Source organism: Symphodus melops, assembly GCF_947650265.1.
Source record: "Symphodus melops genome assembly, chromosome: 9".
NCBI lineage: Eukaryota > Metazoa > Chordata > Actinopteri > Labriformes > Labridae > Symphodus > Symphodus melops.
In genome coordinates this window covers 20,180,382-20,204,330 of record NC_136699.1, presented here as the reverse complement: position 1 = coordinate 20,204,330, position 23,949 = coordinate 20,180,382, and the positions used below count along the sequence as shown (strand labels likewise).

Sequence of the window (23,949 nt, the reverse complement as noted above, 5' to 3'; positions counted from 1 at the left end):
TTGTCACACTAATGCTTTTACTTCTCCCTCTGACTCAGCCTTGCAGTGCAGAGAGGCTGTGCTGCAGCTGCAGGGCTCCTCCAAACTTCAAAACTGACGCAATTATAATCAAGAAGCATTTCACTCCTTTACCATTGTTCTTTAACATGCTGCTCCACAGAAACATCTACTTAACAAACAGGCTGCATCATTTAATCATGAGCCCGAGATAAAATGGCTCAGAAACACAAGTCAGACATTAACTCACTGACAATCTAACAGATGAAAATCAAGCCCATCCTGTCCTTGTTTACTAAAACCAAATACTGCAGAGTAGAATCATGAAGAAGCCAGTTACCCTCGCTGCAGTGCAGGGAGCACTAAGGCACGCTTTGCTGCTAGAACAGCCCATGATCCAGCCTCAGCCTGAGACTTGTGTACTGGAGTCTCCCCCCCTCCTCCTGTAATGGGGACCCAGGCCTCCAGGACAAACAGTGGTCCAGGTGGACACACCACCACCACACACCTCCTCCCAGACTGTTCGGACTACATCTGGGGCAGGACTGAAAAAGCCGCTTCACTTGCTGTGCTGAGTGACTGCATTACCGTATTACACCTAAAAAAAGGCCAAAAGGGGGCAGGCTGCAGAGTGCATAGGAGCAGCCTCCGCAACAGTGAGGCGAGGTCACTTTAAGAAAGCCGGAGCGGAGAAAACAGATAAATTGTGCAGAGCGGTCTGACATCAGGCTGATGGTGCAGGACTTGTGCTTTGCAGTGACCTTCCCAGGGGATACATGGGAGGCTTCATTACCACCATCCCCCACCACTCATCCAAACCTACATTAAATCATCCTGTCAGACCTCTACATCATGACTACCTCACAGTGTGCGTGGGTTCCATCCCTCCATTACAGGATGAAATAATGCTGAAACAGATCACATTTCCAACCTCTGTGAGCGCATAAGGCTTTACAGTCAATGTATGGTCCAAGGAAATGATGTCACTTTTGGACTTGACAAAATAAAACGCTGGTTGACACTCCTCACACTGCACTAGAAACGACACAACTTTCCAGAAACTGTCAGTGGGGGATGGCAGAGCAGCAATCTGTGTCATAAGTGAAATAGTGCATTATGCTTTTTACAGACTGATCAACCGAGCACTCGCAGGCTTCTGTTTGGACCCTGCTTTCACACTCAAATGACACGCCAGAAGTGACAGAAATATGAAGAGGAAATATATTGACCAAAATGTGTGTCATCATAAATGATTTGTTTCAAAGTATGAAGCAAAAAGCTCAGAGTCTGTCGTCCTGTACTGAAAACAACAAAAAACAAACCCAGTTTAAAGTCCATTTCCTCTGTTTAGACGATGTTAGGGACATCTAGCTGTGTTCAAGGAGGAGACGTGTCCCCAGTGTGCATCAATATGATACCATCTCAGGTGTAGAATAACACCTCATGGTTGACCAAGATCAATGACTAATTGCTTCAGCTCAAGTTACATTTTCCTGGAAATATTAAAAATATGAGAAAGAAAATGGAGGAAACGCATCATCAATCTTTCTTCTCCTCATTTTTGTGGTTATTAGTCTTTTTTAGTCTTCAATGAAACTTGTCTGGTTTAATATACATCTTCTTCTTCTCTACTCTATCCAAGCAGACACACGGCACTCAGTCCTGCTGATGGTCATAACCATATCAAGTCAACAGCTGGGACATTTTCACACTGGGATGGTCTGGAAGGACCTGCCTCCTATTCTGGCCTTCAGACTCCACTGTTCACAATCTACAACCATGTCAGCTGATACACGTGATGCAGAAAGCTGAGCTTCTATATACATTAATGTTGGGATTGTTTAGGATTGGACAGCAGTAAGACATACCGCCTTCAGAGTCGAGTCAGAGCCTGCGGTTTTCCAATCAAAGAGGAACAAACATTGTTTTTATGTCTTGTTGATGTCATCAGTTTCGTAACCCTGCCACTTAAACAGATGGTTTATGAGTCAGTGACTCAGAGATCACAAAGTGTGCCCCAAATACCAGCTGTCGCACTACAAAGTGATTTACTGAAAACTCATCTCAAGCCTAGTTTTCTCTGACTGTCCTTATATATATATATATATCATTAATTAAAGATCTCTCAAGTACTCTTGAAACAGATGTCAGAGCTGGCCGTCTAATCTGTTCTCACAAAGGCTTCAACTGGACTGAAATGAACTTTGTCACAAATGCAGCAACCCAGAGCACCGTCTCCAGGGATGTGTGTGGTGTCTGACTCCAGACTGAGGCAGGACAGGAGGAAGTGTCTGTGATCGAGGCTGAAGGAAATAAATGCAAAGTGACTTCTTAAGTATGACAGAGACAAAGCTGCTTCACGTTCATATCCTGATAGGATGATTAGTTTAAAGACATCGACTGATAAATCATTTTCACACTTTTGATTTTTGGCCGCACGTTCCAGTCAGAGATGTTCTGAGCTGGAGAATGACATCCTCATTTTACTTTCAGAAGACTTTGGTCCTTTCTATCATTCATTTTTTAAAAATAGATTTGAAATATTTCTATTGACCTATATGAATCTTCTTTACAAGATTATGTTATTCCATTGCTCTGCATTAAAAAAAAAAAGACTTGCTTTTTTGAGAGCAGGAAACCTCAGAATTTAAACTATACATTTGTGTGTATACAATAAAATTATTATTATTATTATTTTTTTTATTTGATTCAACATTCGGTCAAGCGAAGTCATTAAATGATGAACAGCAGCATCCAGAGGAAAATTCTCAGAAAACATGCTGCCTGCCTCTTGTGTCTCTAAAACACCTGAATATACACAATAATATGAAACTCATACACCAAGCATCAAGGAAGGAACATTCAGATCATATTATTGCCCCTACTCTAAAGAGTTTTAGTAACGTAAACACAGTGAACTCAGCTCTGAGGTAACTGGAATGAGTGTAACAAACCAAGATCCAGTATCTGATACTGACCGTGTGGTTTCTCAACTCAGTCTGTGAATTTGGTCAAATATAAAAGCAGTGTTTTCTTCCACCAAAAGAACGTCATCTAAAACACAGGTACAGAGTCTCACCTCAGTAGGGACAAATAGAGAGCTGATTTAAATGTCACTGAGGTGTCAAATATTAAGAGTTCAATTATTCATTCAGAGAAACTATATCTAGTGTCTGAAATGACTTTATAATGGAACTATGAAGCAACGCACCGTTGCACATGTTTCACGAATGGTGTGAAATATTTCACAAGGAAACTTTCAAAGTCAAGCAAAAGGACATAAAATGTAAAGTGATTATTTATTCTCTCATACAGGCCGTCTTCACTTCTAGGCCGATACATCTGTACTCTTTACATTTAACTTAATTTATTAACTAATGTCATTCTTCTGTCAAAGTTCACCGTACAGCTTGTTATTTAGGTTTAAGTGATAGATTCCAAGCACCACTTTCTAATTTTGCTTTGACAAGTGTCGAATGGGAGAATGATGGTCGGGGTCAGACGGGGGGTTAGCTGGTAGAATAAGCTTGTTTGTACTGCACGGTGGGAAGAATAATCCTCTGGGACATCTTGTTTCAAGCAGCCAATCACATGGCACTGTTATTAAAACACAGCCAAAACAAACAGTGAAAAAAAAAAAAAAAGATATTGCTGTGTGTGTGCACGCGCAATCACATCTCTATTCCACACTTTCTGCATGACAACCGAAATCAGTAAAATTAGATATCTTTATGTAAGTAAAAAAATCAGGAGTAAGAGTTTTTTTCACTTTGGTAGATTGATCAGCTGGACGGTGTTTACAGGACTACGAGTAGCCGACCTGTTTCCTGTAACTCCAAGTAAAAACAAACAAATATTGTTTCATCACATTTTAAAACACCATGACGCACAGAGAGCTCTTCATGATGAGCTAAAACAGATTGTGATTTCATTTTAAAAACGGCATCAATTATTACAGTAAATAAAGCTAGGCCAACTATCTTTAGAAATGCCAGGATTACTGCCAGACTTCCACCTTTGATTACATGTCCTCTTTTTTTAATGGGAAATTATAAAATAAATTACAGATATATATATATATATATATATATATATATAAAATGTTTTTCAACCCAAACATTAAAAAAAGGACTTGCACAAGGCCTTACCTCAGACAAAGTTTGCTGCAAGACGATGGCGAGTGCCTCAAATCTGCGGTCACTCGCTGCCAGGAGCGTTCCGAGTCGCTTTGAGGCACCTTCAGCCACACTCGCTGGTACCACATCTGGAGGAGCATTACTCTGGGTAGGTTGGGATGTTTGCTGCCGAGGTGGATGTGGGCGGGAGTTGGGCCTGTCCACTGTAAAAGAACGCGTGTTGAGAGTCGTTACAGCGCTGATCGTCATCGTACCCCCCTCCATAAGCGCTGCAGCTGGTTTGACAGCATCAACATCTACACTACAGGCTCCTGTCAGGGATACGGATGCATTCAACTCTAAAGCCCCTTGATAAATCTGAAACCCAGAACTGTTCTGTCCAATCAGTCAGTCTGATGGTTCCCAGTGCTGCTCCTCCGACAGCATGGACATATAAATGGATCCTCTGGATACAATTAGTTTTCCATATCCTAATTTAATCTACTGCTCTGCAGACACTGCTCACTGGGAACAACTTATTTTAGCAAGTCAGTGCTACTGCAGCTTTGATTTACATCAGCTTTATAAATACATCACCCCCTTACAATAGCTAGCATCAACCCTTCTAATAAAGAGCACTTTGTTTACTCTGCTAAAACACAACGACCTGGATGTTAGAAACTCAGGGGGAACAGCAGAGAAAGAGACGTGTTGGATAATTATTTCCCAAACATGTTTTTTTGTTATACAGAGGATACCAGGCAGTGGACGAACTTTACTATAACAGCAGTGGCTTGTGGGAATACTCACTCAGCTCTGTCAGTTTCAGATGACAGCTACTTGAGCCAATTAAGAAAACAATAAAAAACATAGATCTTGATATAGTTGCAGGTGAATTTTCTCAATCTTCTTTAAAAGTGCTGTATTCTGTATATACACTCTGCTATGTAAGCTTGGCCCGTTTCGTGTTTATGATCTTGACCTTTTTGAACCTAAAACCTGGAGTATATTCAAAGTTAAATTTAGATGCACTTTGCAGGGCATCATTTAAGAACGTAACATTCAAGGGTAAGTCGAGCATACATCTGTGAGGTACAGAAACGACCTGGATAGCTTTAAAAAGAAGGACCTGCAGCTGCTTAGCACAGAACAAGGTGTATCCACCTGGTTTTTTTTTTGGTCGAACTGAACAGCTGATACTGCAGCAGCAGAGTGGACAGCTCTCTGATTGAGTAAATATTACTGAGAGAATGATAGTCCAGGCAGGCCTGACCAACAGAGGAAACAGTTCACAACCTAAAGAGAACAAAGTTGCGTTGAAGAATTAAAACGCAATAGAGAAGTTGGTCGAAAAAAGAAAAAAAAGCTCAACTTAATCTTCACACAGTTTTGCTGCTGACTTGACGCTTCACCTTAAACTAGTTTCTTAAATGCACGTCTGTGTTTAACAGCCAGATAAAGTATTGATATAATAATCTGAGTGGATGGTACAGCTGAGATAACAAATCCGTCTCCTTAACTCATATTTTTAAAGATTTTCCTTTCTTTTGCATCAGGCTCCATTAGAGCATGAGACATATCAAAACAGAAACAGCTGTGCTGCTGCTCAGCTTTCAATGAGAGGGATGAAGCAGAGCGCTAAATATCAAAGGTTTTTCTTTAAAACACGGACGCCCTCTGCTGGCTGGGCAAAGAACATAAAGAGAAACCATCTCGTGTTTCATCACAGAAAACATGAAGGACACAAACATGCCTTCATCCAGACTCCAGCTGAGCTCAATGACAGACAAAAGTTACTCTAAGTTCCCCTCAATGTTCAAATTTAACTGCGTGTTCACTTTTTTCCCCCTAACGTTTTAAAACAATGATGGATTTCCAGCAAATACACTAAATAACTTCACCCTTAAATTCATTTTATGATGATGATATTGGTCTCCAAGTCTTCTACATTTGACTGACGCTTCATGACAGCTATGTAAGTATCCAAACAGACAGTTTATGACACATGCTGCCCTTTAGTTCATGCATTCCTCTCAGGCTGAACAAACAATGCTTTTCATAAAATACTGCCTGATTTAGTGAGCCCACAGCAGAACGCTCTGCTCTGAGGGGAGATATCACTGTAGCACAAAGTCCGATGAATGATGACAGCCGTCACAATGACACACTTGTTGTCGTGATGACACAATACGAGACAATAATTCTCAGTGTGACATTCGACAGACCCTTAAATCCAGTACAAAAACAAACAAACAAGTGTTTATGAAGCCTTTGGGGCCATCAAGCTAAGTTACCATATTTGGACATAAAACAGGCAAAAAAAAGGGAGCCAGTGTGTTTCCCACAGATCAAGCTGGAGACCGAGTACCAAAATAACCTGCTACATCTCAGGCTGAAACAGGAGCACAGTATCAGTGTGGAAGACAGATAGAAAATAAACATTTTAACGAACAGTCATATGAGATGAATATAGACCGTCCTGACATTTAGTTTCAAAAGAGACATACAGATTGTCTTTGAAATGAATCTGCCTCTAAATTCAAGATTTATATCCTAGTGCACAGGTCACATGTTTTGGGGACCAATGTAGGTAAATGAAAGATGAACCTCCTGTTTTGCAACTACAGTAGCAAATAGCCTTGCTAAAAATAGACTGCGCAGGACTTAGCATGAAGCAAACACAAATAGGTTTGGTTAAAATATTACAGATCAGCAAGCCCCATCCCCATAAAAACTAGAATGCCTGCAAAACATGTTTTCAGTGACTGACCTGCTTGGAAAACCACAGTGTTCTTCCTGCATCCTGACAGCAGCTGAATGTTTCGGAGTAAACCCTTGGCTGTCAGACGCACGTGGATGTTGGACAGGGAAAGCTTCGGAGACCATAACATCTCTCAAACACAAAGCAAGACGACCAGGATTTCAAGGCAATAACAAAGTAGAAAATGAAGAAGCTTGGCTATAAACCACATGCCATGGTGCCCATTAGTGTGTCATATCTCAGGGTAGAAAAGCTCACACGGGCAGAATGAAATAAATCAGCAAAAACCAATAGTAAGAGTTACAAAATAGGAACAGCTTTGGAAAAAGTGAATGCACGCCGTTCAGCATGGCAGGTCTCCCACTCAAAATCCAGTTCAAAGCTGTGAGGACTTGATGCAGAGAAGGTTAAAGGACGTCCAGTAGTTTATGGCAAAGCCCAGTAATGTGATAAAGGGAGGGGAAAAAAAGTAACAATCCCTTAATCCTCTGGGTAAAGCCAGGCTGCAGCTATTCACCAAACACCAATCTCTCATGGCAGAGCAAAGCTGCATCTCCAAGCATGATGATGGTGGTGCTGTCACAGAGCCAGGATGCTGGGAAGAGAGCGGGGGGGGGGGCAGAAAGGAGTGGGAGGAGCAAAAAGGACAACTGCAGCCAATAAGAATTTGATCTAACCCCCCACTCGTAGCTCAGTGACTCTCTCTCCCTGTGTCACCAGCAGAAGGATGACAGGGGACATGAGACTTGCTTGGCATGGTTCTGTCTGACGAGCTGAGCTGTAAACAGCTTGGCTGGCACAGCTTCATCATGAAATTGTGTCTTCAGCTGTGATGCGAAACAAAGCCAAGCCCCATCAATGTGCTGACTAAGTTCAGCATGTTTTATAATGAGACATGTTTTACACACATTTTCTGCTAAACTTAAAGCAGACTGGAAACAAGAATGTACATATAGGTCTATTCTAGTCTTATGACCGTGCAAAGCACTTTATTCTAGAACACACACACACACACACACACACACACACACACACACACACACACACACACTTTTGTAAAACAGTATATTTGAAAACTCCTGGATAACATAATATTGATATTTAAACATTAAATAATCATTCAGGTTAAAGTGCTTCTACAAACTGACATGTTAACCATTACAGAAAAATGATCTTGGTTATTACCAGTGTTAATTTAGAGCAGCATTAAGTGGTGACACTCTAGTAGTACTGTGTTCTGGCACTGATGCCTGAAGAAACAGTAAATCCACAATTGTACAGGAAAGAGCTTGGTAACTGTTGTAAAGGTAGAACAAACAGATGTTGCAGGTGGTTGGGTAAGGCCTTTGATAAAATGTTTTTCTGTCATGAACCTTCAGGGCCAATTGTAGGGAGCTTGATGAATGAGGTATTGCTCTTCTTGCAGGTGGAGTTTACAAATCAGCAGGCCTAAGTGGTGGTCTAATACATTTGTTAAGCACTGCATGTTGTCTCTATAAAGACAACACTCAATTTTAAGTAGGTTGAATGTGTTAACAAAGAGGTGGAATTAAATAGAATCAAATAAAACAACGAGTACTTACCAGGTCCACTTGAAGTTATACGGAGTCTTGCAGAAACAGTTCTTTTAAGTGAACCGGCAGTAAAGTTCAGAGGTCCTCTGTTTGTTGGAGTGTCAGATTTGCATGCTGCGGGCAAAGCTGGAAAAGGCAGCTCAAGGTTAGGCACAAGGCATGAGTTCATCTGACCCATTATGCAGCAGGGAAACAGCCAACTAAGTGACCACAACCACAGACGGCTTTTATGTCACAAGCAGGCATGGAGGTGTGATCGAAAAGAACAAACACATCGTTATCTTAAGTTAATCAAGCTCAAAGAGTGCCTGTCAAATGTGGTTACCATACAATATTAATGAGATAACCAGGTAGACACACAACACTATTGTTTGCAAATGAGTGTTTCTGGACGGTTTGATCACTTACACCAAAAGCAGATCAAACATTGTGAGGATTTATTACACAATGTAATATCATAGTGTTGGAGATCAGGAAAGTATTGAATCAGATGCAGATTCAACTCAAACAGAAATGTGAACTCACCTGGTTTTGTATTTTTTCGCGGGCTTGTGATGAGTCTTGCTTTCAGCACTGCAGTTCTGAACGGTGTCTGTTTCTGTGCAGCTCCCCCAGAAACTGTAAAACATATCAATGTTGGTTATTTCTCAGGCACTTCAATACAGTCCTGCTGTTGTATTGCTACTCACCACATGTAGTTGGATATGACTGGGGTTTTATAAGACAGCCATGTTGATATACGTAAGTGAAGTGAACAGAGCTTTTTTTTGTGTAACAACACCATGAAGGTAAACATTTATCATTTCATCATGAAACCAACTAAAATGAAAAAAGAAAAATCAAATCAAAAAGATGGATATCTGACCATTATGGAAAAAACAAAAGATGTATTAATGCAGAATCAAATGCATAAAGACTATGACGAGATGAGTGCTTTGCATTAAAACAACAATAAGATCCTGATAGTTTAACAAACTGTTAATCAACAAAAAGAACTCCAGTCTCACTTACTTCTCCAAAGCTTTTTATGTTTTCCACTAAAAACAGCTATCAAAGGAATGACACAAAACCGATAGGATCCAATGAGCAGACATGTCAACAGGGTGACATCACAGTTGGATGCTGCACTGCTCTGTGCAATCAAAGAGGAGTTGTTGAAAAGGCGAGATGGGAATTCAGTCCAAGTGCAACTTCTAAGTCCTGTGTAATCAGCCATTTGTTTTGATTTTTAAAAATGTAAAAAAGAAAAAAACACTCCTTCCCTGCACCTCAGACATCAGCCGCGGTGTATGTCTGCTCATTTTCCTCCAGGCAACGCTGTGTGTGTGTGAACTAGAGTGGAATAGAATCTGAGTTGCCATGACAACCACACAAGGAGGGGGGGATCCCCAGATTGAAAAATACGCCCCATCGGCCAATCATTGACCTGCAAGCCTGAGAGGATGCTTAGTGGAAAATAGCCCACCTTCTGATAGTGGTTTTATTTAATAAAACAAACCAGTATAACAGAGCTACAAAGCTCCCACTGGAACCAGTCAAGACACACCAGCGAAACAGGTTGATTGGCTGAAACTTGGATGGATTGGAATGGACTTCATCTCATTCATAAAGACTTTTGATAGCTTGGAATTATGTTCTGAATTGCTCCAAAGAAACAATAGGAAAGATGTCACTTTCCTCTATGGATCTTGGCAGATGTGCAGGTGTTAAATCAAAAGAACATTTTTCTCTGGCGAGATTAACATCTGAACCTACTCCTGAAGTGGGTCACAGGAGCCCCTCCCCTTCATGCCCAGATGTGTGCTTAAAAGCACAAACACCCCCATGACCTGACCCTGGAAACTGTCTGTTTAACACTGACTCTATACCTTCACTGAAAAGCCCTGAAAGAAGGAACATCCAGTTCCTAAAAACATTTAAAATCTTTATCGGACTCACCTTGCGTACTCCCAGCCCCTTCACTCAGCTCAGTGTGAACACTGTTTTCAGCGAGGCTTTTGGATGGCCCCAGGGTCTTGCGTGGTAGTCTAGAAGTGGGAGTAGGCGGAGGACCCATAAGAGAGGAGCGGGTAGAAGTCTGAGGAGTTTGGCGTCTATTCAGTTGGGGCTTAAGACTCGCAGAGGAGGCAGTTCCAAGGAAGGGCCCTCCTGCTGCGTGTACTCTGAGACTGCCTTCAAGCATAAACCCAAAAAAAATCAGAGGACCACAAACTTTGTGTTAAGACACTACACATTGAGCTCACAGTTGTATATTGGTTATAAATACAAGACCAGGCAAATAAAATGTCTGCAAAGCTACCAAACAGACTATATGCAGGCTAAGTCTTGTCAATGTCTTTGAGGTTTTGCTTAAAAAATGAACACTGACATCTGCTGTATATCTTATCTGCTACTGTACATGCCTACTTTGATGAATTACAAGCAAACTATAAACATTTATTGTTAAAGCAGAATAATGCATCCCAGTAGAACGTCCCTTTAGTCTAAGCATGAAACCTTTTCTACCTTCTTTGTGTGCTAATTTCAAACTTGTTTTCACTTTAATAATACTGGTAAACTCTAAAACCCTTTTAATGCCTCTGCTTTTTCCACTTATGTTCTTACTCTATCATTAGAAGATTCAAACATCCTTTCTCAAGGCTCATATGTCTGAGGATCAATAGAGATGAGGCTGTTGAGATCGGCAAAATGTCCCCCTCTCAAGGACAGACTGCTTTACTACAGTCAAATCAGAGAGCATTAAGATTGTCAAGTGCTGCACAGTGACTAAGCTGGTTTGTACCCGTGACTCCTTCGTATAAAAATGTCAAAAGTCCATATATGTTTGTAGATTTATGAAACCAAAAAGGGAAAAACACATTTCTAAACAAAATGTCCGAAGATAATGATGATTACAGTGATGGTAAGATAACAATGATGATGTAAGTCAACAGGAAATATATCAAACTCACTCACCCTCTTTGTCTAGTCTCCCACCACCCCAAATGCTCAGGTAAAAAATAAAGTAATCCACACCCACTGCTAATTACTGGAAACAATATCAAACCCAAATAAGGAACAAAATATAACAAATAATCAATCGAGGTATCAACACACATTATGGCTCCTACACTCTGCTTTATGAAAAGCCAGAAGGCTGTTTGAATGTTTGTGAAGGAAACATTTAAAATCATAATTAAAACACGGGACATAAATATTATGAGTGTTGACTGTGGCCGACTGTTATTGTTAAGTTACTGGTAACTGGTCCCCTAATAAAACAACCCAAAGACATCTTTCTCAAAAATCCCTTCATGTTATCAAAGGCTGCAAAAGCATTCAGTATGTACCGTATAAAGTAATAATAATAATTTATACTTTATTAATCTCACAAGGGGAAATTCGGTTTACACTCTGTCTAACACACACATATGCCGAGATACACACTCATGCACAAACAGGGTTCTAGTGACATGCATTAATGGAGAGGTCTCAGAGTGAGGGGGCTGCCCACAGCGAGCGCTCCAGAGCAGTTTTTGGGGTTCGGTGCCTTGCTCAGGGGCACCTCGGCAGTGCTCAGGAAATGGACTGGCACCTCTCCAGCTACCAGACCAGTTTCCGGACTTGTTGTGTTGTCAAGTGTTGTCAAGTGTTGTCAAGCTTATACTAGTCTTACCTGTGTTGCACTTGGGCTTGATTATTGCCGTCTCTGCAGCTTTGAAGGTCTTGCATTCACCCCTACCCAGAGTTCCTTGCTTCTGCCTGGTGGAAAGATTGGCTGGTCTTGGACTGGCAGCTGGAGGCTGCGACAGCGCTGCTCCTCTTGTTTGTCTCGGAGAGGGGTCTCCTCGAAATCTGCCTTTACTATCATTCAATAATGCACCTGCTGATTTGCTAGACTCCACCTGCAAGAAAAGCAATACCTCATTCATCAAGCTCCATACAATTGGCCCTGAAGGTTCATGACAGAAAAACATTTTATCCAAGGGCTTTCCCAACCAGCTGCAACATCTATACAGTACTACTAGAGTGTCAATTAATTGATGCTGAAGTTATAAGTACATACTCACCACCAATCTGATCTTCTTAAAGTCTCTTTTTGAGTTTTCAGCAGGACTGTTTGCAGACTCAGCCTGTACCACTTGTTTATTCCGAGAAGTGCAGTTCAGTTTCCTTGGTTTGGTTTTCCCCAGGTGGTTGTCAACTTTGGGAATGGTTAAGCTTGTAGAAAATCTAATGGTTGTTCTTTTTTCCCTAGTTGGAAAAGATGTTGATAAAGTCTCTGATGAGCAACGTGGCCGGGGCTTAAGGGTGGGAAGATTGTCCTGACCTAATGCTGAGCCTGATCTGACCTCAATTTTGTTTGAGATGCCTTTCTTGGTAGTTTGTTTGCAAAGTGGTTGGCCCTTTCTATCCGGGGTTTTTTCCAAGGGTGACGAGCAGAAGGTCTTGTTGCCAGCATTCTCTGTGGCTGCGTCTGCCAATTGGCTAGAAGCTGCATGTTCACGTTTAGCGAAGGAATTATTGCATCTGACTGCTACAGTATGATTGTTTGCAGATAAGGGTTGGCAAGGTGAGGATGCTCTACTATTACTCTGTTCATCCACTGTACAATGCCCAGTTAACTGCATCACTGTCGCTCCCAAATTAGCGGCTTCTGAATTCACTTGCGTCATTGCATCATTGGCCATTTTGGTAATGGTAGAAACAACCGCAGCTCTACACCTTTCCTTGGATGGACTCACCCTGGTAGCAGCCCCTCTGTGTGATTCAGTGGGCTTGTTTTTCACATTCGCTTGAGATTGTTGGTGCTGTGAAGCATTGCCTTCTACTGGCATTTGATGCACATTTCTTGTCAGGATTTTAGATTTTACTTTACTGAAGTCTGATTTAGGGAAGTTCTTGATTTCCCTCTTCTTGAGCTTGCTGAATAAATTCAGTCCTGCAGCTGAAGGTTGTTTAGGAGTTCCAAAGAATTGCTGTTGTTTTACAGGTAGAAGACCTGGGGTGATTGATATTCCAGTGCAGGGAGACTCTGAAAATGAGGGAAGGCCAAGTATGTTGTTCTCGATGGTTTGTACTGGAGTGGAAGTATGAATACCTTTGTCAACGTCTTGCTCTGCTGAAGAAGTAGACACAAAAGGGTGGCCTTGTCTATGTGCTAGCTGTCCTGGGAAAAGCAGCATCTCTTCTTCTGCAGCTGGAATTTGAGCCACTTTTTCACAATCTGAAGGAGATGTTTCACAAACAAAGGTCATGAAAACCCCTCCTTCATTCTCACCTGGCAGAACTATTGAAGAGTTGGATGATGAAATATTCTCCAAAGAAGAAAACTCTGCCAAGACAAAAGTCTTGCCAAGACACGAGTGGCCCGTGTCAACCTTTGTAACCCTTTCTGTGGATCCTTCGCAGACTTCGGGGAGAGTGGTGGAAAGCAGATTAGAATAAGCAGGTAAAGTTGAACAGCCAGCAACTTGAGAAACTGATGACTCATCTAGGGAGGAGACGACCAAAACAGACTGGTCCTCTAGACAAAAACTGTTGCTCCTCATCACCATTTCCCCAGAACTGAGGGAGCAGCAGTCATTCTCGATGGATCCTCTACGGGAGTTCTCATCTGACCCTGGTTGGCTTTCTCTCCCAGCAGAATCTGGAGACATCACTGCACTGTCACTGCTATCCACTGTGTTCTTGCTAAAAGTCTGGTACTGGAGTTTACTCATTAAACTTAAGTTTTCGTTCAAAAAACTTGCACTGCCATTGTCAGGTGTGGCAATAAAAGTTTGGTTCAAGTTTGCACTTCTATCACAGAATGAATTAGCCTGTGGTACGTTGATGTCATATTGGTTATCCATAGTAAGACCCTCACTGAGGGAATACTCCAGCATGTGGATGTCAGGCGAGCTATCAGCTTCTCTGTCACTAAAGTTCAGATTACTACTGTCCGAGTCGGGTGACGGAGACAGCGACAAGCTGCTGTAACGACTCACAGGGGAGAGGCCCACAAGCAGGTCTCTGTGGGGCAAAGGGATGGAGCAGTCAACCTGGTCAGTCGACATGTTGAAGGTCTTATTGGACATTTTGGAGTTCTTGTGGTATTTGGGGTAGTTCATTCAGTTAGCATCCAGTTTGTTTATCAAGCATGCATCTGTACAGAGGACAAGAAAGTCACATTTTAAACAACTTTATGACATTGGGGGGAGAGAGAAAACTCAGCCAGTCTTGTGCTCAGAGGTAAATACTAAGTCTTTGTATTCATTGATTATTGTAGTAGTCACATTACTGTAGCTGGAAGACTTATGACTTTGTTCAGTGAAAAATGCAAAGTCACCAGATTCATTTTTTGTTAGGGTAAGTCTGCTCAAACAACATCCTAGTTGGTTCCATAGGATATCATTTCATAATTGAATATCCACTTCAGCTCTCGTCTACACTTTTTCAGAGTTTGTTTAGCAGACAAAATTTCAAGGCACCAACAAAGCAGGCTACATTTTCCTTCACTCCAGGTGAGCGTAGCTAATAAATACTTTCAGTAGCTGTCCCTTCTCATGGATGAATACAAATGTGAGAAATGACTCCGCGTATTGAGCAACATTGAAATGCAGAAACGTGTCGACAATGTGTCTGGCAATGAGAAGTGTACGGCAGTCATGATTTTGTAGTGCTCTATTTAGTTCAGCTGACAGGGCTGCTAAACAACAGAAATGATCAGAAAAGTCACCAACGACATACAAGCTTACTGAATGCTGACTCATAGTCCTTGAGCACAAGAGAAACTAACTCTTGAGGGAAACTTCAGGAGTATAATGAATATTCAACTCAATCAAAAAATGTCAATCCTCCAGTATATATCTTCAGTACAAAGTACAACATCAGTACAAAGTGTATACAGCACATTGGTCACGTTTAAAGAGACAAAGGCCAGCTGAGGAGGACAGTATCGGTAAATCGAAGTCATAAAGGCAGAAAATACAGAAGTTTGTCAGAAGAACCAAATTAAGAGCTGTCTTGTTTGTGAACACTCTGGACATTAGAAATACTATATGAACAAATAATATTTAAAATGTTTAACACTGGCAATGTAATTATATATTATGTGCCACCGTCATTGATTTGTAAAGTTCAGCAGGCCTAACACGAGAGCTGATAAGAAATACGACAGTAGTTTTGCTCTTATCGACACAGCAAAAACATGTAGATCTAAATGGATACCTTTAACAGCAACAGGAAGAACACACCTTATTGTGCAATACAACCTGTGAGATTTAAATAACCTGCCTTAGTCTACAGCGCACATTGACCCTTGTAAGAGCCAAGTACTCAATTCAGTATCTTCCACACAAAACACGATGCAGCAAAGTAATAAATGTGAAAATATGTGTCGGGGAATTACTTTGTGTTAAAGTACAATTTCCTCCACCTGATATGATCCGACAACATTTGTTAAAACACAAAAACCAAGGAATTCAAGCCACTAAACTATCCCATTTCAAAATCAAGTTGCAGCAAAACAAATGTTTACAAAAATCACAGACACTTACCTTTCAATTAAAAAAAAACAATCAAGTAAAATCCAAACAAACAGATCAAGAACTCCATTAGAGACTAATAAGAAGAAGTCAGAGATCAGGCTGTTCAGCCGGCTCCTTTACCCCCTTAAAGACAATCCCATTACTGCTGTGCAAGCCTTCTTTAACCAGTCACTGCAATTGTCCAACCGCACCTCCCTCCTAGAGTTCGGAGTCAACCTGGATCAGAATCATCACAGCCTGAATGAGGGTGCTCCTTGTGCAGCCTGCACGCCCCACTCCAAGAGGTAAAGTGACAAAGTCCAGCAAGTGGACCGCAGCAGTGGATCAACGTTTTTTCCAACCACACAATCAGTGTGTCGGCTGCATGCTCCCCAGAGCAGGCATCAAGGTCCAGTTATGGACTTTGCTAATTCTGGAGCTCCACTGCAAAGTTTACAGAAGGAACAAGTGAGGACGAAAGCAACATGTCACCCTATTCATGCTGATCCCTGTGCAGGAGGAGTGGCTATGGCCTGCCAGGCTGAGTTGGCATTCACTGTTGCTAAGCAGCCAAAGTCCCTCTTTTATGAGGGACTGGATCAGGCGGCTTTTTAGTAAAGGACAAGTGAACAGGGGAGTAGGTTGGCAGGAGGCCTGTAGGTGCAGGAATGTACTCCGAGGTAGCAAAATATGTTTTAATGCTGCTTAGAACTTCTCCAACGTACTACAGTAAGTGTCACTGTTTGATCACACGAACACAGAATGCAAACAAAAAAGTGACACCTGATCCTAACTCTGCAGCAGTGGTGTGACACCTGAGTCTAAGACCCTTAAGTCACATGCTATTTCTGCTTAATCTATACAAGGCCCCTGACCCTGGGAACTACAGTCTAATCTTAACTACAGACAAGATGTAAATCATGGTATAGAGTAGGCTTATATTACCAGAAGTATTACTTCTGAAATAAGTGAAATCACATTTACTGGATATAGTGACGCAGTCACAGTACATTAACATTGGTCTTCAAAGGTCTGTTTTCAGCAGAATTTAAAAAGCAGCTTGATGTCTCTCCAGACAAGCTTCAGAAGTGAAACCAGGGAGATGCACAGTGCAAGCTAAGAAGTTTAAACTCTAAAAGAAAAACAAATATCATCAATACTTTTGTTTGATCAGGCTTCACTACTACTCTACCTACTCTGTTTTTAAGTAGACAATAAAATCCATGTTACAGGCTACACATTGAGTCAAACAATTATCACCGACAGTGGTTTAATCTGAACAAGTCTATTTGTTATGGGCATAGTGCAGAAAGCTTCAAAAGGCCTCTCCATGGATGGTAGGATACCCAGTATCAGTATCATCTAATCAAAAGCCGTGGCTGGCACAGAGCTGCAGCAGGGCAGCAGGTCAAGCTGGGGGAACCCACCCAGCATACCACAGGGACAAGGCTGTCCTCTGTAAAGCACAGGGGAAAATTTCACACTAAAAGGCCTGGCAAGAATAATAGCATACTGTCTTTCAACAGACAGAATACCAGTCTGTTCCATCAAGATGAAACGAAAGACAAAGCTGCAGGCCAAAAACCATCTCATGAAAAACAAAAAGACTGACTGTCAGATCTGTCCAGAGCTGTTAAACTACCAAATTCTAGCAAAGGACCCATCATATGTGAGGCATTTCCGAGAAAACAGAAACAACAACACACAAATCAAACTTTCATATGACTGAAGTGTGTCTAAAAGCCAACATAACATGGGTAGATGCTGATGAATGTGCATTTCCTCATGTTTCCTGGCTCCACTAACACATCATGTCATTAATCAAATAGTTTCTGATCAAAACAGAAGGCAGATTTCCTGCATCTGATAGGTAGATTATCCCAGTGTGCAGCCTCCTCTACCCAGTTAGGTCTGTAAGCAGATCAGGAGTAAACATAGTATGCAGCTAAAAGGCTTAAGACGCGCTCCTCTGAACCACTTGAAGGGATCATTAGAAGAATAAGATCACATCGCATTCAATTGAATTATCGCGATATAAACTATGGTGACATTAAAACAAATAAACATAAACAGCCTTTTTTTGTTGTGAACCTCTAAGTTTTTGGTAGCAAACATTAATACCAAAGGTTGAAACACAATAAGCACACAGTGGGGTGAAACTAACAAGAACTATGAACATGTTTAGCTAACGTGAAGTAGCTTTGAGCAAACGTTCACTTTAGTTGGGAACAGACAAAACTGTTTTGTTACGTAAGTAGCACACATCACAAAAACAATCATAAATCCATACTTACCACCTGTTCGGCAATAGTGAAGATATTTAAACTTGTTTTTAAGACACAGCTGGTTTATTAAAAAATGAACAGTCTTAATTAACGGCTTGTGCCTGTCACGGTCGCGAGCCTCAGAGGCGCGTGACACACGCAGGTGAGAGGAGGTCCTAATGAGCAATTACTTTAACCTGGCCATTTACTCAGCATAACCTGGAAAAAAAACCCAACCTAATACTAGCATGTCTGTCAAAACATTATCAAGATAATATTTTAAGTCTTTGGGTGAACTTTTACACCGTGTGTTGTGTTTACAGCATGCTGGTTCGTTCAGCAAACTTTTAGTTTAGTTCACTGAAAGCTTTTATTTTGAAATTGTACATCAGCAGTAAGACTCCGTAGATGGGTGAGACCGTTGAGGTAAAGTAAAGAATAGATATGCAGTACTGAGAGTTAGTGACCATAAACTGTAAATATTGGGAGTGTGACACGTAGACACAGTGATGATTTGGCATCCCATCACAGTAGACCGATATGAACTTTTTAAAATCAGTCAATAGAAGTATAATGTCTTGATCAGTCATGTCAAATCCTTGAAAAGAGGAAACAAATTAAAGCCCAAAACAAAAATATAAAATCCTTTTTGCTTTGCCTTTGTAGAACTAAGCACTTGATGCAATTGGTTCTTATTATTTCAAATTTTAATGTACAATAATTAAATAATTACACAATGTTAATTCATATGATGCAGGGAAGCAAATATGTACATTGTAAAAAGTGCATTGTGTTAACAGAACAAAACACAAAATGGTGAAAGAAAACCTCCCCAAAAGTGAGCTGGCAAGAAAGAGAAATTCTTCAAAATCGGGCTTCATTTAAAGAACTATTAGATGTTTTGAATCAGTAATATCAATCAGATTTACGTTTATTTGTATGATCATATCTGGTACAACTTCTACTTTTTTAATTTACTTTTTTACTTGGTGAAAAAAAAATCTCATGAATGAAACTGCATCAACACACAGTAAACTGTAACGTGGTCAAACGTTAGTTGGTTAAATAACAGAAAGAACCTTGGATGTAAAGTCCTGCTTGATGAATTCCGGTATCAATGACAAAGCTAGCTGCATGGCAGGGTATCACACATTGATACATCAGGCCACTGAATGCATGAGACAGGATGAATATACCAGACTAGTTCAAGACAAGATTATTCTTCCATGTCAGTTTTTAGGCCACATGGCTGCTGTCCATACAGTAAGTGTGGGTATGAGGTGGCGCTCCCTTTCCAGAAGGCAAGTCAATGTGCACACTATCAAAGAAGGGGCTAAGGAAGGAGGCAGCAGGAGGAGGAGCAGCATGTGTCTTCTGAGGATGTAGAAGCTGGAGAACAAGAAGAATAGTTGCGTTTCTTTTTGGATCCGTTGGCAGGCATATTTATACATGTGCTTCTCCCCCTCTTCCTTTGATCCTTTATATCTCTTTTTAATTCCAACTCTGCTCTCATTATTTGACACAAGAGGGCCAGCTGAGGCCCCCACAGGCAGCAGAGACGATAATGTAAAGGACCACCTGAAAGAGCACAAAAACAAAGTTGACATCCTGTAACCCGTTTTTAATTCATCACAGACACAGAAGGAATCATCAATGTCTACACCACTGAAGAGGCTCTTTAGGAAAAATCAATGCAGCTGTGTGTTTTCAGAAAGATAATATGTGAGGGAGTTTGAGTTTTACAGGACTGCTGGTCCTCTTTGAGGGCTGAAAATCGAAGCTAGTAGCAAAGTGATTTATTATGTCAATAAAAAAAGGATTCCGCCCAAAATTTTTTATTCTATTATCACAGACACAGCCAGAGAAACAACCAAATTAGCGACTTTAGTACTTTATTTTCCTCTACTTACAAACATTTCACCAATGACCATTTTTGTCCATACTCACCAGGCACACGAGCGCAATGAGAAAGGTCAACTTGAGGTTTTTCATGCACATAGCTCGAGCCAGGTTACGACTTGTGGTCTTAAATGTGACCGACTAAATAGCAAAGATAGAGAGGGTTACATGTGAATAAGTTTGCTAGATTACCATGTCTTAAATATAATGCATCAGAAAACAAGTGTGATGAATGAATGCCGACACTTACAGAATCAACCAGATTTTCTGTCTTGTCAATCAGTAACTCCAGCTTCTCACCTCTCTGGGCAACCAAATCTGTCAGAAGATACAAACACAGCCAGAGATGAGTTCTGAGGCACAAAAGGTCATATCCAACAAGATTCCAACGCTACATGGGAGAAAGTTATCCTTGTTAAATTATAGCCAACAAATACTCAGCCAACTGAATCTGTAACTGGTGGAAACATCAGAATCTGCATTATTTAATCCAAATACTTCTTTGATTGGTAAAGGACATGAACTTGTGTAGTATTCTGACTACTCAAAGTGCTCTTACAGTATGTCCCACTGACCCACATTCACACACCGAGGCTGCTACGTGAACTGTCTGCTTGTAGGTGTAGCAATAAAGATTTCAGCATCTTGCCCAAAAGCACTTCAACATACCCCTGAAGGAGATGGGGATCGAACCCCTTACATTACAACAGAGAGACAACTAACTCAACCACTGATCCACAGGCACACATGCTTATATTAAATGTATATATTATCTCAGGGGCTCTGTATTAAAAAGAGGTTATTTAACCAAGTACCCTTGTGCCAGAAGTAGACTCACAAAACGCTCACCTATGTTGCGGACCATAATGCCCTTCAGGTCATCCACTTGCATCTGAGTCTCAGTGACACGATCTGATCCCCTTGGGTCTGAGTGGTGTTTCTACAAAAAAAAAAAAATCAAAGAAAGTTCAGGAAAGAAGTGTGACTTCTTATTAAAGCCATGAGTTAGAATTTGTCTGGGCCTTAGTTGAAGTTAAAGAAAGTCACAGTGCCACGATGGTGTTCAGATGTTGCTCCGACTCTTTTCATACTCACCATCTGAGCTGCCAGCGTTGAGGAGAACTCGCTGTTCATGGCGTAAGGCAGGGCAGTTTGTGCTCGCGAACCGTACGTTGTCTGGAAACGCTTCTTGACTTCACTGAGGAAGCTGAATGCACGAGACCTCTCAAAGTCCTTGAAGACAACGATTAAAGTACTCATCAGTGAACATCCCACTAACACCGACAAGAACAAAAAAACAGAGCTATCTTTATACTTACATCGTCAGTGATACACAGATATATGATTCTGTCATGGCAGATGTAATGAAAGAGATAGCTAAAACAGAAAAAGAAAAACATGTTAACAACAACATAATTGGTTGAAAGTGATCAGTTTGATAGAGCACACACTGAATGTCCAGAGAAGCACTAAGTACAGGTTAAAAATGGGCAGCAACATGACTCATATATTCCCCGCTATCTTCTGCCAAGATTTTGAAACAAGAAGACATTGTCCTGTGTCTCTGTGGCATGTGATACAACGTTATGGTTTCAGCTTGTGATTTTAGTCAAATACAGTTTACCCTGTGTGCTAATACTAAGATATCTGTTATGGTCTTAGAAAACGAAGGACCTTTTCAATTCCACCCATTAAAAAAAGTGTATCACACGGTGAGAATCAGAGCCAGTGTTTCCCCATCGAGCAGCAGAAATATGACCTCTGCTTCGGGGCTCCAGCTTATCTCCTTACAGACTAACATTATATAAATGTGTGCTTTGGAATCAAAGTGGCTATCATTTTGATATTAATAACTGATTTATGACAGACAATTGTGTGGTTGTTGGTTGATTATTTATTCCAATAAATAATTATTTTAAAGAAAATCATTGAAAAAAAATTGCACTGAACTAAAACATTGTTCCACTTCACCTCCGCTGCTACAACTCCAACCAACGGGAAACACTGAGAGCATGCGTTTACCTCTCTGTTTATCTTAATTCAAAACTATGGTGTTTAAAAAAAAAAAAAAAAAGGGTTTAAAAACGTGTCTGTGTTCACGGCTGTGTCTCTGCTTGACAATTGTTACACATTTCTGAAGTTGAAAAAGAAAAGGCCCAAGTGATAAAACGACCAATACCACTTTTGAAATAATAGGAGTTTGTGTTGCCACATCATATCGCATTCCTCTGATGCTGGTTATGTTCAGATTTTCAAGTCAGGGTTGGAATGAGAAGATGGGGGTCGAGTTGACTAAAAAAGGAACTATTGTCTAACTCTACATCTACATCAGATCAGATGATCAGGACTCCACTTCAAGTGTTCCAACATAATTCACTTCTGTGTATGCTTTCTTCATTTGATCAAATCCTCTTTAGTATATATAGTCAATAGTCATATAGTAGATAAATTGAATTTAGCTGAACATGGAAGATCCCACATGCTGCCACAACAGGATAAGTTTGCTGTTGTCAGACCAAAGTGTGTTGTAGTGATCATGTCTTACCTTCCATGGCTGTAGGTCAATTTGTTATTTTCTGATGGGATTTTGGCCAAGATCTGCTCGGTCACCTCCAGGAAGTTGCCTCCACACCATGCATGCTTAGCCAGGATGGTGGTTCCACGAGCCACAACAGCAAACAGAATTGCCATAGCAACAGCAGGGGTTTCAGCTTTTTTACTCGCTGACAACAGACGACCAGGAGAAGTGAGGTGTTAGTGACAGAGCTAAAGACAAACAGAAGGACAAGGCTGCTTAACTGAGAATTATTCAGAGGAAACAACTTAGTCAACAATGCAAACAGGACGACATAAACAAAAAGGATAATAACTCCGAATATGTTTAACTAGTTATTGGAATAAGAGAAAGACGAGTAGCTAATTACTGAGTTAGCTTCATGCCTCAGTTGTCACAAGACATGAAAACGAAATCCAGATTAACGGTAGCAGTAAAATAGCGGGCTCGCTAGGTGGGCTAATAATGTTGTTAACCAATATTCATAACAATGGTAAGAAGATAACTCCAATGCCAACTGTTTATCGGCCCTAGCAACAAAGGTCACACATTCAGCAGTAATATTAAACATTCAAATACCTCAGTGTGTCAGCGCTGTTCAAAGGAGCTCATTTGGCACAAATTCCAACATCTAAAGAGATTCCTTCTGCTAGCAAGCTAGCTAATCCTTTTCGAGTGACTTCTGCTTTGCAAATCGCCTTCAAACCGGAAACACACAACTCTCCTGCTAGGTAATGTAGTTCTTTTTACGTTGCGTGCCCATATATACCCATTTGTATTAGCATTTTATAAAACTACATTTTTTCTTTTCCTGTATGTCACTGTTGTCGTCACATGTTTTTCTACGTCATGGTGTGAAAACGACACAGCGGGTTAATAAAACCCTTTCGGTTATCTTACAGGCAAATGTATTGCTGTTGTGATTATCTACTTAAATATCAAGACAATTTGATGAAAAAAAGTGGTAAAGTAACCGAAGTGTGTCAGTTGCGGAATATCTCAAATTCATTCAGGGGCTAGATGTTTCTGAGAACTTACAGGCCTGCTATTTTGTTGTATTTTAGGGAAAATCATTTCAACTCTTAAAAAAACGTTTTATTTTTCAGACAAATGTTTGGAATATAATTATTGAGAAATATTTACTGAAATCCTGCCTGTGTGTTTTCATTTAGGCAACGTCAACGTGCCTGTCACAGCGACGAGGAAACACTATCGACGTCACATAGAATGAATGTGCATTCAAGTCGTGTCCATCACGTCGGAAAAACAAGTGTCCGAGTTGTTAAGTGCACATG

General features: G+C 40.8%; 3 protein-coding genes across 6 annotated transcripts in view; all 3 read right to left on the bottom strand.

Moving 5' to 3' along the window:
* mtus1a (microtubule associated tumor suppressor 1a) overlaps positions 1-23,949 on the bottom strand; it is a 48,449-nt gene that overhangs the window by 6,357 nt on the left and 18,143 nt on the right. Inside the window, exons 1-4 of one of the 4 annotated variants that reach the window (XM_079352238.1) lie at positions 9,459-9,678; positions 8,973-9,065; positions 8,457-8,573; positions 4,146-4,336 (exon numbers count right to left, since the gene is read on the bottom strand). In XM_079352238.1, the coding sequence (XP_079208364.1) occupies positions 4,146-4,336; positions 8,457-8,573; positions 8,973-9,065; positions 9,459-9,663 (606 nt within the window). In that variant the 5' untranslated portion in view covers positions 9,664-9,678. Of the gene's footprint in view, positions 1-337; positions 531-4,145; positions 4,337-6,882; positions 7,431-8,456; positions 8,574-8,972; positions 9,068-9,458; positions 9,679-23,949 lie in introns of those variants that run through there. The other 3 variants (XM_079352239.1, XM_079352240.1, XM_079352241.1) reach the window with 3 other exon arrangements.
* LOC306829388 (uncharacterized protein) lies at positions 9,959-18,401 on the bottom strand (the record flags this gene model as incomplete). Its single annotated transcript, XM_079352431.1, has 5 exons — positions 18,232-18,401; positions 12,497-14,574; positions 12,103-12,331; positions 10,386-10,619; positions 9,959-9,972 (listed from the first exon to the last, which is right to left on the bottom strand). Exons 2-5 carry the CDS (start codon positions 14,537-14,539, stop codon positions 9,959-9,961), a joined length of 2,520 nt encoding a protein of 839 aa, XP_079208557.1. The 5' UTR covers positions 14,540-14,574; positions 18,232-18,401.
* On the bottom strand, positions 19,115-23,326 carry sybl1 (synaptobrevin-like 1). The gene is made up of 8 exons (XM_079352257.1): positions 23,234-23,326; positions 22,646-22,823; positions 21,420-21,477; positions 21,196-21,333; positions 20,950-21,040; positions 20,351-20,418; positions 20,149-20,241; positions 19,115-19,779 (listed from the first exon to the last, which is right to left on the bottom strand). The coding sequence occupies exons 2-8, from the start codon at positions 22,789-22,791 to the stop codon at positions 19,714-19,716; spliced, it is 660 nt and encodes a 219-aa protein (XP_079208383.1). The 5' UTR covers positions 22,792-22,823; positions 23,234-23,326; the 3' UTR covers positions 19,115-19,713.